The sequence below is a fragment of the Sturnus vulgaris genome, chromosome 1 (genome assembly GCF_052056855.1).
Source record: "Sturnus vulgaris isolate bStuVul1 chromosome 1, bStuVul1.hap1, whole genome shotgun sequence".
NCBI classification, from domain to species: Eukaryota; Metazoa; Chordata; class Aves; order Passeriformes; family Sturnidae; genus Sturnus; species Sturnus vulgaris.
Genome location: NC_142243.1, coordinates 46,368,207 through 46,383,785, shown reverse-complemented (window position 1 = coordinate 46,383,785; position 15,579 = coordinate 46,368,207). Strand labels below are relative to the sequence as shown.

At 41.6% G+C, this 15,579-nt stretch overlaps 1 protein-coding gene across 3 annotated transcripts in view; it reads left to right on the top strand.

Moving 5' to 3' along the window:
• Positions 1-15,246, top strand: part of ZDHHC3 (zDHHC palmitoyltransferase 3) — a 33,144-nt gene extending 17,898 nt beyond the window's left edge. For 2 of the 3 annotated variants that reach the window (XM_088165779.1, XM_014878424.2), the window contains 3 exons: positions 1,204-1,285; positions 3,014-3,144; positions 5,807-7,450. In XM_088165779.1, coding sequence (XP_088021905.1) covers positions 1,204-1,285; positions 3,014-3,144; positions 5,807-5,965 — 372 coding nt within the window. In that variant the 3' untranslated portion in view covers positions 5,966-7,450. Of the gene's footprint in view, positions 1-1,203; positions 1,286-3,013; positions 3,145-5,806; positions 7,451-11,315 lie in introns of those variants that run through there. The other variant, XM_088165774.1, reaches the window with a different exon arrangement.
• Positions 15,247-15,579: the final 333 nt, after the last annotated feature.

Sequence of the window (15,579 nt, the reverse complement as noted above, 5' to 3'; positions counted from 1 at the left end):
TGCTCTGTTTTATTAATAAATCTTTTGAGACATCTGTAGGTTTGAGGAAGTATGTTCTCATGTTACCAAGCAGAAAGGAGGAGATTTTTGGTTAAATGACAGGCTTAGTGTTCTATGGTGTTGTTTGCAAGGATGTGGATTACACAACAAAATGAATCCCATTTATTTCCTATGAGCAAGCGGGCAAGTGGGTTTGTTTATTTTACCTTGAGAAGTGAGCTAGGTGATCTAGTCCTCTCAAAAGAATTTCAGTTTCTATTAAAATTTGATATCCACTTTCAGGCAGACTGTATTTAGGACTTAATTTCGTTGAGAGAAACAAAATAAGGGTTGCTGATTTTGTTCTTGAATATTCTTTTTGACACGAGGAAGTAAAAGAGCAGCAGCATGCTCAACTTGCAAGGAAAACCAGAATGCTCCCCTATTGCCTTTTACTGCTTCCAGAAGAGTTTCTTGTTATGAAGTCTCTCTCACTTCTACTATCTACCTATCTTTGTCAGAGTTTTTAGGTTCAGAAGAGTAAATTTTTTAGCCCTGTCTTAGTAAATTGTAATCTATGTGTAACATTGCACATAGCTTTTGTTCTTTTTGTTACATACAATTTTTATTACAAAGCTAAGACCTCATTTAAACCAAGAATTATTAAGTATGAAGTATTAAAGCCTGAGAGAAGCTTCCCATGCCAGTGTCTGTCTCAGGAGAAAGTACTTCTTAAAAAAAAAAAATTCTGAACCTCATTCTGGAAAACAGATAAAGTGCATTTTCTGGTTAAAACAAATTAACTGTTGTTTCTCTGGGAAACTGTAGTGTGGTCAAGAGCAAGGATATAAGCTTTGACAACAGGATACCTTGATCAGTGTTAGTGTTCTCTGAAAGGCATGTAGTGCTCAGCTACAGGTAAGGACAGTAAGGGACACAGGAGGCTGGGTTTGGGGTCCAGCTGGCATTGAATTCAGCAATCTGCCTTGAGTTCACTCAGAGCTCTTCGTGAGGAGAGAATGAGTCTGTGTAGTTGTGTGGCATTTGCCAGCTTCACAGTGCTTTTTCATGGGACATGGGAGAGCTTGATGGTTTTTGGAGTTGTTTTGTGGTTTGGTTTTATTTTGAAATCTTAGCATTATGCTTTTAAATAAGTGTTGGGAAGATTTAGCATTTTGGTCTTTGAACTTACTTGATACCTGTGTTACATCCTTTATTTTTCAGATGTATATAGCACTGATTTCCCTGCATGCTCTAATCATGGTGGGATTTCACTTCTTGTACTGCTTTGAAGAAGACTGGACAAGTGAGTATAAACAAAATACCTTATGAAAATAACAGATTATTCTTTGAATAAGAACTTAAAATGAAGTTTGCTTGTTTCAGAAGAATGCAGTCGGGGCTCTGTTATGCTATCTCTGTTTTTTTTTTTTTTCTTTTTAATGATTAATCCTGGAACTTCCTAATTCTTTTTGACCTGCTGGAATCTCTGTCCTGAAAAATCTTATTTTAACTTACATCTGATAGTGCCTAGGAAAAAGCTGATATGTAAAGACACCTCAGTATTATGTGTGCAATAACCTACTGTCCACATGAACACAACATTAATTTTCTGAATGCCAACAAAAGCTAAAAAGAATGCTTATGCTTTTTTTAAAAGGGTAATGTGAATAATTCTTGCAAGAGTGCCAGGAAAACATGCTAGCTCAGATCCAAAAATCCACCCTCACGAGAACAGACAATTCCTTTCTTCAGGAAAAACCCAACAAACCAAAAACAGAGCCCAAGCAGCTCAAAAAAGCGAAATCAAAAGTCAATTATGTTCCTAAAACCACAAAAGGATACAGGAAATCTTCAATGTAATGCTGAGTTGAACAGCAAAGTGTCAAAGAATATGTGTGCACATATATGTACTGCTTGCAAGTTTTTTTTTAAAAGGAGGAGGGTTTTTTCCTTGGAATTTCAGTAGTGTTATTCAATATAATGATGGTTTTAGTTCACAGTACTGCAGAGGATACACATATGAATTGAATTTGACAAGGTTGTTCTGCACTTCAAAACTTTCTAAAACAGCTCTCAGCTGTCACTGAGAACATCTGCATTTGTCTGCAGTGGCCAGGGCCATGAGGGAAGGATACATCAAAAGGTGGTTTCCCTTATCTCCTTTCTCAGAGCCTGTTCCTGTGGGGAAAGCACTTTCCTGTCCCAGATTTAGGTGACAAAACAGAGCTGTTAGGAGAGATGGATATGTTGTTCCAGCTGCCTTGTGTTTGTGTAGATTGTGTTAGTCCCTGATTATGGTGTATCTGTTCAGGCCTAAGATCTCATTAGAAAAATTCCAGCTTTTGGTTTTGGTTTTTCGATTTTGGAAAAATCTGGAGACATTCTGGCATTTACAGCACTCAACTGTAACTTTGCAGCACTCAACTATGACTTTAGCCCTATAACATTACTTTCTTCTGCTTCTCCTTTCCAATTACCTTCTTGGGTTTTTTTTCTTTTTTTTTTTTCAGCTCTTGCTTTATTTGCACTATTGAGTATGAGGAAAAGTAGGATCTTGGTTAATCTGACTTTCTTTACATTATGGCTTAGAACAGTTATTAAAGGAAGCACACACTGGTTTTATGTTGGTGCTACATATGCTCGTGTCCTGATTGCCAGCTTGAGGTTTGTAATGGACTTATCCTGTCCATTTCCTGTGGAAAATCTATTCTGAGATTGAAGAGAAAACCTCCAGGTGAAATGGAGTAGAATGGCCTCCTAGTTGTGCTGGGGAGACACCAAAGTGGAAAAGAAATTTGCAGTCTTGAAGTGTTGCATGGGTTTTGGTTGGTTTTTTTCTCCTTTTTTGAAATTTGAGGGACTGATCATTTTATGGTTCAATGTCAGAGCTTCCCTGTGTATCTTTCTGGGATTTTTTAAATATAATTTATTTGATAATTTGGGTATGGGAAACTCGTGGCTTAGCAGACATTTTGTAGTTGGTGCATTTCTTTATGTCTATCCTTCCAACACCATTGTTTTGTCTTCACAGAATGTAGTTCCTTCTCTCCACCAACTACAGTGATTCTACTCATCCTCTTGTGTTTTGAGGCTCTCCTATTTCTCATCTTCACCTCAGTTATGTTTGGGACCCAAGTACACTCCATCTGCACTGATGAAACGGTGGGTGCCTCACACTCTTCTTTACCCTGTCTCACCATTTCTAGAAACAATTATGGGCTACAAGGTTTTACTTCATTGCACAGGGAGTCCCATGTACCCTTTGAGGAGAGATCCAGTGTAATAAAGCACAGTGCTGGATGGTGCTCTCTGAAGGTTCCTGTGGGAAGTACAGTACCCCGTGTATTGGATGGGGTGCTGTGTTTACAGTACCCCCCATAAGGTAGGCGTAGGTAGCTGAGGTTGCTCTGTAGAGAGTATTTGTCCTTGTGGATTGGAGAATTTTTTTCCTTTAATGAAGTGCTTTTGCATTGGTGGTGTCTGAAATTCAGCTGTGTCCTCCTGGTTGTCACTATTCACAGGTTTATGTGCTGGAAAGCCAAGATGAGTAGTTGGGGAAGGAATACACAAACACACAGACTTCTTTTAGCCTAGAAGATTTTCCAGCCTTAGCTACCTGTTCAACAGTTTGAAAACTCCTGCCAGAGGGAAAAAGAAAAGGGAGCAGAGTAGGCTCATGGAAGCCTGCTGGATACAATCTGCTGCAAATCCACCAAGCCATCCCTAATTTGAAGATGATGTAGTAGAGACTATGTAGTAATATTACAGTTCTAAATCCATGTATTTGCCCACTGCTGTAAATATGGCGCTCGTGCCTCCTGGGGGTGTTCCCACACTTGTGAATACTTCCACTCTTCACCAAGCATGCTCAGGTAATTGAATTAACCAGAGTGGCTGGAGAGAAGTGATAGTCTTAAAAGAGTACTTATTCTTAACTCTTCTTTCCTCCTCTGCTGCCTTTAGGTTTCTTTCCCCTTGTTTGCCCATGACCAGTTGAAGCTAGAGTAGGTGTTTCTGCTGCTGTCAGAGAGCTGTGACTGGCATTGTATGCCATAGGGGCCCATTGCTCTGAGCCTTTTTTTGCAGTGCTTTCTTTAATGCTTGGCTTCTGCAAGAGGCTCATGTTCCACCTGTCTGTGTTGAGAGGAAGATTTCACTGTGCTTTCTGATGGGGAGAGCCCCAGGAAGAAGTACAGTGTGGTACAGATCCTGCCGAGCTTGTGTTTATCAGTAAGTGTGTAAATTAGCAATGCTGCCTGTGAAATCATCATTTGAATTTCTCTGTCTTTGGAACCTGTCAAGAATTTTTAGAAGCTGCTTCCTACAGCTGGGCACCCAAGTAAGTCCCCAGATTTTCCCTTCCAGTCTGATTATGGGGACTTGAAGATGTTAAAGGAGCAATGCCGGATTCTAAAAATAAAGGAATGAAATATTGTCTCCCCCTGTTGGGTTGTGGGTTTTTATTTTTGGGTGGTTTTTTTAATATGTACCAGTAAGGATTCTGCTCTGTCTCGTTGGTTTGCTAGCATTGAACTAGGTGTATGCAAGCAATCTATTTTGAGCAGAGGAGTATTTCCAGGTGAAGTGCTTCTTGATGTGCTCTTTTGCATTGTTGCAATTCACATTTTAGAAACAGGGCTGTGTGTTGCCGTTTTTTTGCCTTTCTGTTCCAGTCACTGGGAGACTCCATTCCTCGAGTATGCTGTCCTGCCAAGATGGTTCCTTTCTGCCTGAAGGGACCCAGATCCCTGGTATTTTGCTGTTGTCTCTGGAGGTGACATTTACCAGGGATCAGCACAACTCCTGCAGCTGGCCCATGTTGTGTTCATCAGAGCTCCCAGCATCAGTAATTTGAGGCACACAGATGTATTGCAGTGCATTACTGTGTAGCATGGGAGACACGCATAGGTCAGGAGAAACCTTACCTTGCAAAAAATGTGGAGTCAAGGAACTGGGTGATCTGCCAGCTGCTGCTGCCCATGGGAGAGTGATGCTCTCCAGTGACTGCTCTTCCTCATTGTGCTTTTGTTGCAGCCAGGCATAAATGGCTTTCCTGAAAAAACAAATTTACTTCCTGGGCTTCAATATGGATTTTTGTTTTCTTTTTAGTGTTTAACTAGTGAATGTTTCAGCTGATTGCTTGATGGCTTATTTTTATTCTGCCTCTAACCTTTACTAAGCAATGCCAATGATTTCTTCAAATTGGTGTCTTATTTAACCCTCTCTCCCTGCTGTCAGCCCATGCATGTTTTAGCAGATTAGATTCTAATGACACATGAAGAAGCACCAGGTAGACTCAGCTACACTGTACACTGAGCCATGGGCACTTTCCTGAACTTGCTTGGTGAATCTGGGAGCATCATTACAGAGATTACCTTTGGGTTTTTGGGTTTTTTTGGTGGGTTTTTTTGGTTGTTTTTTTTTTTTTTTTTTTTGGTCTGCAAGCTTGTAGTGGTTTCTTCTAAAACTTCCATCTGGTTAGCACATAATGCATTCAGCCATTAAAGCACATACTTTTGGTTTGGTTTTCAGTGGTGGGGTTTTTTTTAGTTGACATCAGAGGCAATTGGATGGCAGGACTTAAAATGGTTCTGAACAACCTAGGTCTGAAGAAAATTAAAGCAATTTTATTTCCAAGGAGCAATCTCTAACTTTAGTATTTTTTAATATAAAACAGTGAGAAGAAAAGGAAAGGCATTACAGATGCATTTGTATTTTCTTACTCTGTCCTTTGGATAAGGAGTAACTGAGAGTAGACCTTTCCCCGAATCCAGAACTTCAAAACCTGAGTATTTGACTGAAAATGTGATATTTCTGTTTTCAGGGAATAGAACAGTTGAAAAAGGAAGAGAGAAGATGGGCTAAAAAAACAAAATGGATGAACATGAAAGCAGTATTTGGCCATCCGTTCTCTATAGCATGGCTTAGCCCATTCGCAACACCAGACCAAGGAAAAGCAGACCCATACCAATATGTGGTCTGAGGAATTCCTGACCAGCATTTCCACTAAAATAGAAACATATTACAGCACTACTGTTACAAAATTTCCATGAATGTTTAAAACAAAAAGCAAAATGAACTTTTTTATGTCTATTAAATGGCTGATAATTGCAGAGGAAAAAAAAGCCCTGTATGCCACCATTTTAGATATATCTGGCTGAAACTGCTACTGCTTTTTTTTTCCCTTTTTTTTTCCTTTCTTTTTTATCACATTAACTATACTGGCATTTGTTTCTCTCTGCTTTCTGTATGGCATAACAAATGTGAAGGGGATCCTCTCTTCTCTGTTATGGCCCACCTCTTCTGAGTAAATTCTCATGCTGTCTCCTGACTGTGATAAGCTCTGTGGATGACATGTGAGTGCCAACAGCCCTACACAGACACCTTTGGACTTCCTGAAGGAGCACATTGCTCTTTCATAAGTGAACCTGAACAGGGAATCAGATACTTCACGTACCAAAAGGTGCAAGACCAGAAGGCAACACAGCAAGTGAGCCAGTTGACCTGGTGATCGCAAACATTTAAAGTACTTAAACGTTGCCAACACCAATTCCCACTCCACCCTTCTTTTTCCTTCCAGCCACAGAACTGATTCCATCTTTCTGGCATTATTTTATCTGTTCCCTCCCTTGTGTGCAGGAAATTGTTTCCCCTTTAGGATAACTGTGGCAGATTTAGAAGACTATTTGGATTATTACATGCCTTACACTTCCAGGAAAGAAAGAAAGCCAATTTTCAAGTGTTTAGAATAGCAGAATCATGTTTTTTGGTGTGTGTTTGTCTTGGTAAATGACTTGTTAGAGCAATGCCTGCTAAACAGTGTTAACGTGAAAAACTGACATGAATGCCCAGATTACTATAAAGACTAATATTGATGGGATGTGTAAGTGTTCCAGGGTGATTGATTCTATATTGCTAGCGTTGCCCTGGTTTAGAGCTTTGTAAATCTTTTCTCCTGTTTTTGCACACGTATATGTGTTTATGCACATGCACATATATGTGTTAGGAGTTGAAATTGGGAAATATTTATGGTAAGGAGCATGCATGCTGTTATGAACTGTGTGATGATGAAAAGTGGGAGGGACAGAAGGCATTCCTAAAACGGGTAGAGCTAAACCATTCATAATTCCAACTGTTAATGTTAATTACAACATCTTGTGTTAAGGCAGGAATTTTATTATATTTTTGATTCACAGCTCCCATGGGCTCATCAAATGAATTGCAAACAAAGGAATACACAAATCAGCTGCATCTGTGGCTTCCAAGGAATCTTTTCTTTCCTTGGTTTAAAATATTTTTTTGGAAATTGACCTGTTTAGACTGCTTCAAAGCCACGGGGGAAGGGAGGGAAATCAGGGAAGGAGAAATTCAATGGATGTGTCATTTTGGAAGTAATGTGAATGCTGCATCTTTTCAATCTGTCAATGCTTCCATATGGAAAACCAATGCAATAAAACTTTTCCAAAAACTTGTTTGCTGTTCCTTCTTTCTTTGCTCCAAATCTTGGGAAAAATCTGTAATAGTTTTCTGAACTTTCACTTCTGTATGCAAGCAGGCAGAAGCATATAAAAGTTAATTAAGTGTTCAACTTGTAAGTTGAAAAGTAAGTTAATTGGTAATATACACATCTGTTAGTCAGTGGTTTAATTCACTAGCTGGGAGAGGTAACTGTGGTTTGAGTACGTGATGGTGTTTCTCAGAGAATGCTCCCAGCTTAATAGTTAAGCTGGATCTCGGGCCATGGTCAGTTGAGTCAGTGAGACACATGCAGGTGATAATTTGAGGTGGCAGAGAATCTGGCCCCAAAGCTGCCTTGATGCAAAATCAGGTATATTGAGGGGAGAGGCTTTAGTCACCTAGGCAATTAACTAATGAATGCATCTCTCTATAGTTCACTGCTTCAAAAACTGTTTTGATTACAAATTCTACATTCCAGTTTGGGTTTGTTTTAATTACTCTTTTTAACTATGTGCTCTGGAGGAAGATTAATTCCATTGTTCTGGCCTTTTGACCATTGTGGAAAAATGTGTAACTACTGAACTTTTCTTGTTTCAAACCAAGTGCAGATTGTTAAACAGCATTATATAGTACTGATACTTTCAGTCAAACGATGTGTTTTGTTTTTTAAACGAGGCACCATCACAGAAATGCCACTGGTACCTCTCATGTGTGTGGTGATAACCAGGGCCTTCAGATTTCCTTGCGCCATAAGACTTTGATGCAATTATGCAATTTGAATGGCACTAAGTCTGTATTAATTAGAAAAGGCAGACTTACTGGTTTGCTGATGGGACTACCTGATTGCAGGTGCTAGTTCTGTTTTAGTGTGGCCAAGAGAAATTGAAGGACAAACTCAATCAGAGCACTTCTGTTTTAGAAAATTAAGTGGTGCTCCATGCAGAAATGTGTGCAAGGAACTGCTGTAAGAGACGTTCTGCCTTAATCATGATTTCCAATGGCAATGCTTCCTATGTCTTCTCCTTAACCATCAATTTGTCTCAATGCTTGTTTTTTTGGTTTGCTCTTTCCTTTCATATCTTAAAAGTGCGTTGAAAGAAATTAAGGCATTTCTTCTAACATTCAAGAGCTCTCCTGCAGATTGCTTCTGGGTCAGACCATGCAGCCCACCATCCTCCTCTGCCACTGGGCAGGAGCAGATACTGAGAGCACTAGTTGAAGAAACAGGGTATTATCCTACAGCATTACAGTGGTCACCTTGTCTAATTCTCCCCATGTTTGCAATGTCATGCCTCTTAAAGAGGAGTGTCCAGTATTTTGTATTTCTCAGTGTATGTCTTTTCAGTATTGGTTCAAAATTACGTAATTTGAAGTAGGGAAAGATGATATTTTCTAAGCACTTTTTTTTTAATTAAGTGGGTTTTTTTAATAAGTGAATGATGGGAAAGAAAAACAGGTGTTGGTTTAATTCAATACACAAAATTCTTGCTTTCCTAAATAATGATGAGAGATTTATGTAAGTATTATTTATTTTAAAGAAGTTTCATTAAGCAGTAATGAAATGTATTCAACAGCTGTGCATTCCTATAATTGCCCTTAGATTCTTTTTAAGGCATAACCTCATACCCTACTGACCATGTGGCCATGGCCAAAATTAGATCAAAATACAAATATAAAACTTCTGTTTATTTTGAATACATGCTGTGAAGGGATTAGTGAGGTCAGGTTGGGAAACAGAAAAGTATGCCTCTGGCTGTTCTGATGAACTGCTCCCTAATTGGCATTAGCACAACCTTGGCCTGACCTTGCTTATTGCCTTGGTGAGCAGATGCTGATAGGAGCAGGTGAGCAATGTTTTTTGGGGGGAGAGAATCAGGAGTTGCTGCCCAGAAGTGTTCCATATTTGTATTCCCACTCTAGATGGCAGCAGGGATTGAAATGGATTACACAAATGACTGAGGCCAGGGTTGAAGTTTGTGCTCTCAGGAAAGGGTTTAAATGCCTGATGTCTGTCTCTTCTGCTCTGTGCTACTTGTTTTCCTTCTCTCTAGATGCTCACACAGTAAGTGCTCCAGCCGTGCTCCAACCAGTTTGTTACTAACACACAGGAAACCTCTGCAGTTTGCTAAGGAAGAGTGCACAACCAAAGGTGGTCTCCTGCTTTAACCTGCCAAAGCCTCTACCTCCTGGTTGCACAGCCACTGGGTGCTGGAAATGCAGTATCCTGGAGGAAAAGCTCATGGTAGTGCTAGAACAATTTGTCAAGGGTCTGCTGTGCACAAACTCTGCTCCTCTCCAGCTTGCCCAGTGGGAGGTAAGGTTGGGCCCTGGCTTTTCACACCAAGTGTGGACCAGAGACTGCAAGGGATTTTCCCTGGAGCACTTGAAATGGTACATTTGCAAGATTGGGAGCAGGGTGAGGTGCCACAAGCGTGTGCTTAGCATTCAAAGTTCTTCAGGGCTTGAATTTTTCCCAAATTACAACCTTCAGGAATTCCGATTTTGTATTGCTTCGTTCCTTTCTGCACATTTAGTGCTGGGTTTCTCTTAAGTCAGCGGGAGAAACGGGGTGTGAATGAAGAAATGAAGATCACAAAAGCTTTGCACGCAGTGCTTCAGTTTATGGTGTGTTTTCTCCTGGGTCTGCTTATGCTGACTCAATGTTATTGCAAACTGAGCTGCTGCTGTTGTGTTATTTGTGAGGCTGACAGTGAGTGCAGCTGTGGTGCTGCTGAGCTGCTGCATGTGTTCCTTTCCCCTCTCTGCAAGGCTTTGAATGTTTTGTGTGTTGTCAAGAAAAATCTGTAGAATTAGAACGTGACAAATGTACTGTTCATCTAGCTCTTCTAAAATTGTTCTTTCTTCTAGTTTTAACACAATTTGCACATTTTTTTCCTTTCCTTGAGTTTCTCAAAACTTGGATCCAGTATTCTTGCTTCTCTGAGAACAGACTTTCTGTGTGGTCGCTTGTATATCATCACAAGTGGATCATACACAGCTGCAGATCTGATTCCTCTCTTACACGATACAGAAGATGGACATAAAAAATTGTGCCCTATTTCACACAATGGTAGCCTTAAAAAATCATTAAGAAAATAAATTTTAGTTGCCTATTTCTACATGGAGAAGAGTACCAGGAAAAAAATATTGCTGCCCAAATTGCATCAATCTGTTCTTTAAGTACAATCAAAATGTTTGCTTTGCTAAAAGTGACATTCCTGGAGGGAGAATGAATCAGCATATTGACTGACCAAGGCTCTGATCCCATTCTGAAGCCTCCAATCTGTACAGATTTTCTCACCTCCAGCAGGTTATCTGGCTTGCATTGTGATTTGTCTTCAACTATTTGGTAAATGGAAGTTGTATTCTTAAATATTTGCTCTTAACTGGCACAGTGTGAGCTTCTAGTGACTAGCCTGGGTGTGGCAGTGGTAAATTCCTGATCCCTGGAAAAAGGTGCAGTATTTTGGCTGTGTCTGAACTATTGCAAAAAATGCTCAAACAAGGTGAAACTCATAAGTTTTAACTGTGTTTTGTCACTCCTTGGAAGGATTCAAAACGCTATGTGAGGTCTGTCTTTTCCAAAAGGCTGGCTTTTCAGAAGCCATCTCTGTACCCTAAAAATCAATAGCAACTGATGCCAAAGTACATCAGTAAGATTCAGACTGTCCATGAATTTGATCTTGTGTGAGAGTTTTGCTGTTAAACTTGGAGATTAAACTCTCAATAAGGCAGAGTGACTGTCTTCATTGTTAACTCAAACTGGAATAGCATCAACCTGGCTATAGGTAGGCAGTTCTGCATGTGCTACAGTGCTTGGTGCCCAAATACCTGCTGTAAGTGTGAGGTGACTATAAACTCTTCTCTTCTTGCAGGGTATTGAGCGACTTAAAAACCAGAAGCCAACCTGGGAGAAGATCAGTGGCTGGGAAGGAATGAAGCTGGCGTTTGGAGGTGCCTTCTCCCTGGGTTGGTTCAACCCTTTCTCAAACCTGAACTGTGAGAGACCAGTGCCAGCTGAAGTGATGGCAGCAGCTCCTGCCTCTGAAATAATGACCCAAGAAGAAATCGAGCAGTTTCTGGCTCGAGATGTTGCCATCCAAATGTTGCATGAATAAGCAAAGTGTCCTTCTCTTCCAGGAGAAGCTTTCAGGTGTTTCTGGTTTTTTTAAATAATTACTTGTGTTTGAGATTTAAGGGTTGTTTTTTAACATACTTTCTGGTGCATTAAAAAATTCAGGAGTATTGGTCTGGGATGGACACTACAGCACTATCAGAAGCAAGGCAAATCTTCAGAGAGAGGTTCATAAGTGATGGGGTTCATAAGCTCCTTTTCAGACCTGTGTCAGCTGCTTTATTGATATTTTCTTATATTTAAGGACAGTTTATAATTGTCAGATAGATTGGCTCCAGTTCCCAGAAATGTGCCGTTCTAGGGAGTTTGGTTAATCTTTGTTCTTACAGCCCTTTGGAGGACTAAATGTGTGATGGCAAGATTAGGCAGCTCTGAAGGTTTTCTGGAAAAATGCATCCTTTTCAGCCCATCCCATCCTATAGGTGCTGCTGCTGGGTTATGAGCGTTGCTGGTGTGCTGATCTTAGCAGAGGCGGGATACAGGGCTATGGATGCAGCAGATGGATGAGCTCACCCTGGGTGTGATTCCTTTGGGCTCTGAAATATCTCCAGGGATTAATCTTTACCCTCTGTGCTTGTGAGACCACCCAGACCTGGTGGTGCTTGTCAGAGGTGGTGGTGGGCTTATGATGGTGCCAGGCTGGTGGGACCATTCACCCATGGCCAGTGCAGCAAATGTTGGCTGGGATGTCGAGCTGCTGGTGCTGGTGGGGGCAAGCTTTTCCCCGGGGCTGTGGTTCATTTGCATGTGAGATGTGTGGAGTGGGAGCTGCCTGGCTGAGCTCTGCAGCCAAGGAACAAGGAAGTGGTCTATGCCAGGTACCAGGACTATTTTTGCAATGAAAGAGAGGGCGATGTGGACACCCTGTGATGGAGGTACTAACTCTCTCCATTTGACTGGTCTAATTTAGATGTTTCTCTTCTTTTCTTGGTAGCTCGAGTTGTTAGAGAATGAATAGTGCCTCCTAATCTTGCTGGGATTTAACACTGTCCTACTAATATGTGCCATTACGCTGGGTTTCCTTACACTAATTTTGCAGCCAGCCCCTGGAGAATGCTGGTGAACCTTGAAGAGGGCATCACTGCAGAAGGCAGTAGTTGCAGCAAAGTCCTGCAGACGTGCTGTTGCCAGCTGCTGCATTCAGATGCACTGCAAACACTTGGCATCCTCCAGATATCAGACTGTTTTTCATTTAGACTGTTTTTCATTTGTGGCTTTTTTCCTTCTTCTGTCATATCCCTTAGAGTAATTGTCGTAAAATTTGCAGGAGACTAGAAATATGCTACTGGTTCCCCCTCACAAGACATACTTGCTTTTATCTCCCCCTTCCCTGTAACCTGAACCCAAGATAGTTGCTTCCTCTCAAAAGGAAGAGAATGGAGTTTTTGGGATGAAAGCACAGTGTTGTGAAAGACTTATATGAAGTTTTTTATTATTTATAGGAGTAATATCGAATGGAATTTGTGCAAGATTTTTCTTTCTGTTTATTTTTAATGCCTCAGAAAGCATCTTTGTGTGCATTAATTGTATGACATTCAGGGCTACTGTGGAGGGATGAGATTCTCTCCTGGACTTGTCCTCTGCCACAGCAGTCCCTTTTTCTGGCAAAGATACTGGGAACAAATAGAGTGACTTCACTGTAAGGAGCATAGCTTCACCAAAATCCAGGGGGTATTTCTGAATAGTTGTCCTATCTCCTGTTCTCTCTGAATGCCTCTTCTCTTTTTTAGTGAAAAGTAGATCTAGAAAACATCATTAGGAATTGCGTATTTATAACCTTTAGCATAAAGGGAAACACCCCACATTTTAGAGGAAATGAGATATCCTCTCATGTCATTTAGACATGAGGTCTTGAATGTCTTTGCCCTGTGCAGCAGGATGTTGAGGGAAGAAGCTCTCCTCCTTCTGAACTAGCCTATGCTCATCTCTGTCAGGATCCCACAGGAAAGGGACATCAGGGACCTACACAGGTCTGTAAGGGATTTCCTGTAAGGAGCAATGGGGATGTTGAAAGAGGAAGAGCTCTTTTTAGCTCATGTTTTCTAATTTTGGCTTGCTGCTCTGCCTCTATATCCACCTAACACCCCTCTCTCTGGTGCTGTGTCTGCAGTGGGAATGGTGCTACAGGGAGGAACTAGTCCATAGCTAAAAATCACCTTGAGGCAGGCAGATAGGGATGTCAGCTTGGGAGAGACCTTCATGCACTGTGTTCCAGGGATGCTTCTCAGGACAGGGACCCTACTCCGGGACATGGCTTTGGGTGGGCATGGATGGAGGCAGCCTAATTTCTCTTCCATTCTCAAACGTGGTTAATTTCATCGTGAGAACAGTTGTCATTTGCTTCTGTTTCCCACTTCTCCTGTTGTTCCTCAGGTGCTGGCATTTCTGTGTTTGGGGTTTTTTTTAGTTTTTGAGGGTTTTTTTTTAGGGGAAACAGAAAAGTCGTGTGAAGAGGAGGGTAAGAGCCAGAACAGTCATCTCCTCTCCTCCAGTTACTGTCTGGATGAGACAGGGATGTGTCCCTGGGCCTTATACAGAGCATGGAGCAGCTCCAGCTGTGGTGCCCCCAAGACGTGGCAGGGTGACTTCCTTTGCCCAGCAAATCAGATCTGCTATTTCTTGGCTGTCTCCCTTGTCCCCTTCCAAAGTCCCAGTACCCCTTGGTGTATCTCCTTTCTGTCTTAATGTAGTGTCAGAAATCACAAATCTTTGCAAGTTGGAAAAATCTGTTTTATCCACAGCTTTTGTGGATAAAACCTCCTCCTTTAATGATTGACTGGTAGCTTGAGACTAAACATGATTTTCAAGGAATTGAAACTAAGCTCACTTTACCTTCCCTTCCCTCTGCACACTTCTTGCCCTTTGTTAGAGCATGCCTTCATGTTCAGACCATGCTGCTATGGTCCTGGCTGGCTCACCAGATCCCAGGAAAGGCATCCTGGAGAGCCTGCTTGTAGTGCCCTAAATTTATGGGACTGGGGAGGAAGCTCCCCCTGCATTGCTCAGTGGGACATGGTCCTCTGAAGATCCCATCACTGCTCTGACATGAGGTGTTAATATGTGATGGACAGAGTCGTGGGATATGTGGAAAGTGTTCTCATACTTCTCACCTGGTGTCTTCTACAGCAGGTTTTTTATGCAAATAGAGAATTTACATCACTTGAAAAAATACATTTTTTGCTGTTTGGAGCTCCTTTTGTGCCTTTGGTTGCTTTTGTACTTCCTAAAGAACTAATACTTCATCTGCTAAGCACCACCTGCTCCTCCCTACTCTGCAGACATGATGTATATGGTCCCTGCACTTGCTTTGCCTGTGGAGAGGAGCTCCCACTCCCTGCTGTTGTACCACAGGAGGTGGCCTTTCAGGGACCCCGTGCTGCTGTGGAGAAACACAACACTGTGGGCAGAAGGGCAGCAGGGGTCAGGGCAGCTTTGACCCCCTTCTGTGGACTGGCAGCCACCTGCATGTTCATCTGGGATTTCCCCAAATCTTTGAAACACAAGAGAGTGGTCAAAACCTTTTTGCCTTTTTATGTCCTTTCTTTTTTTCCACCTCTTCTGTTTTTATGGGCTGGCACATAACCAGATGTTGTCACCATTTCTTTTTTCTGCTCTACTGCCTTAATGCTTGAACATTTGACTTTTAAATAAACAGATAAACTACCCCCATACTACTGTTTGACCTGATTTCCTCTTTACTTGTGGAAATGCTGGCAAACCCAGTGCCACTCTGCTGCTGGCCACGCTGTGGCACAGAGAAATCCCTTGCTAAAGGTGGGCTCAGGAGCTGCTGGGATGTGCAGTGTAGTGGTGGGCTCCAGCTGTGCACAGCTGTTGTCTCCTCCAGTGTGACTATGACTGGAAGAGCTCCTGATATGCACTGCCATCGAGGTTCTTCCTGTAGCCCAGCAGCGTTCAAGGTTCAAGGGGAAGAACAGAGGTCGTACATTTCTAGGGAAGCACTAGAATGCTGCTGGAGATGACACCTCTTCCAAAAATGCCTG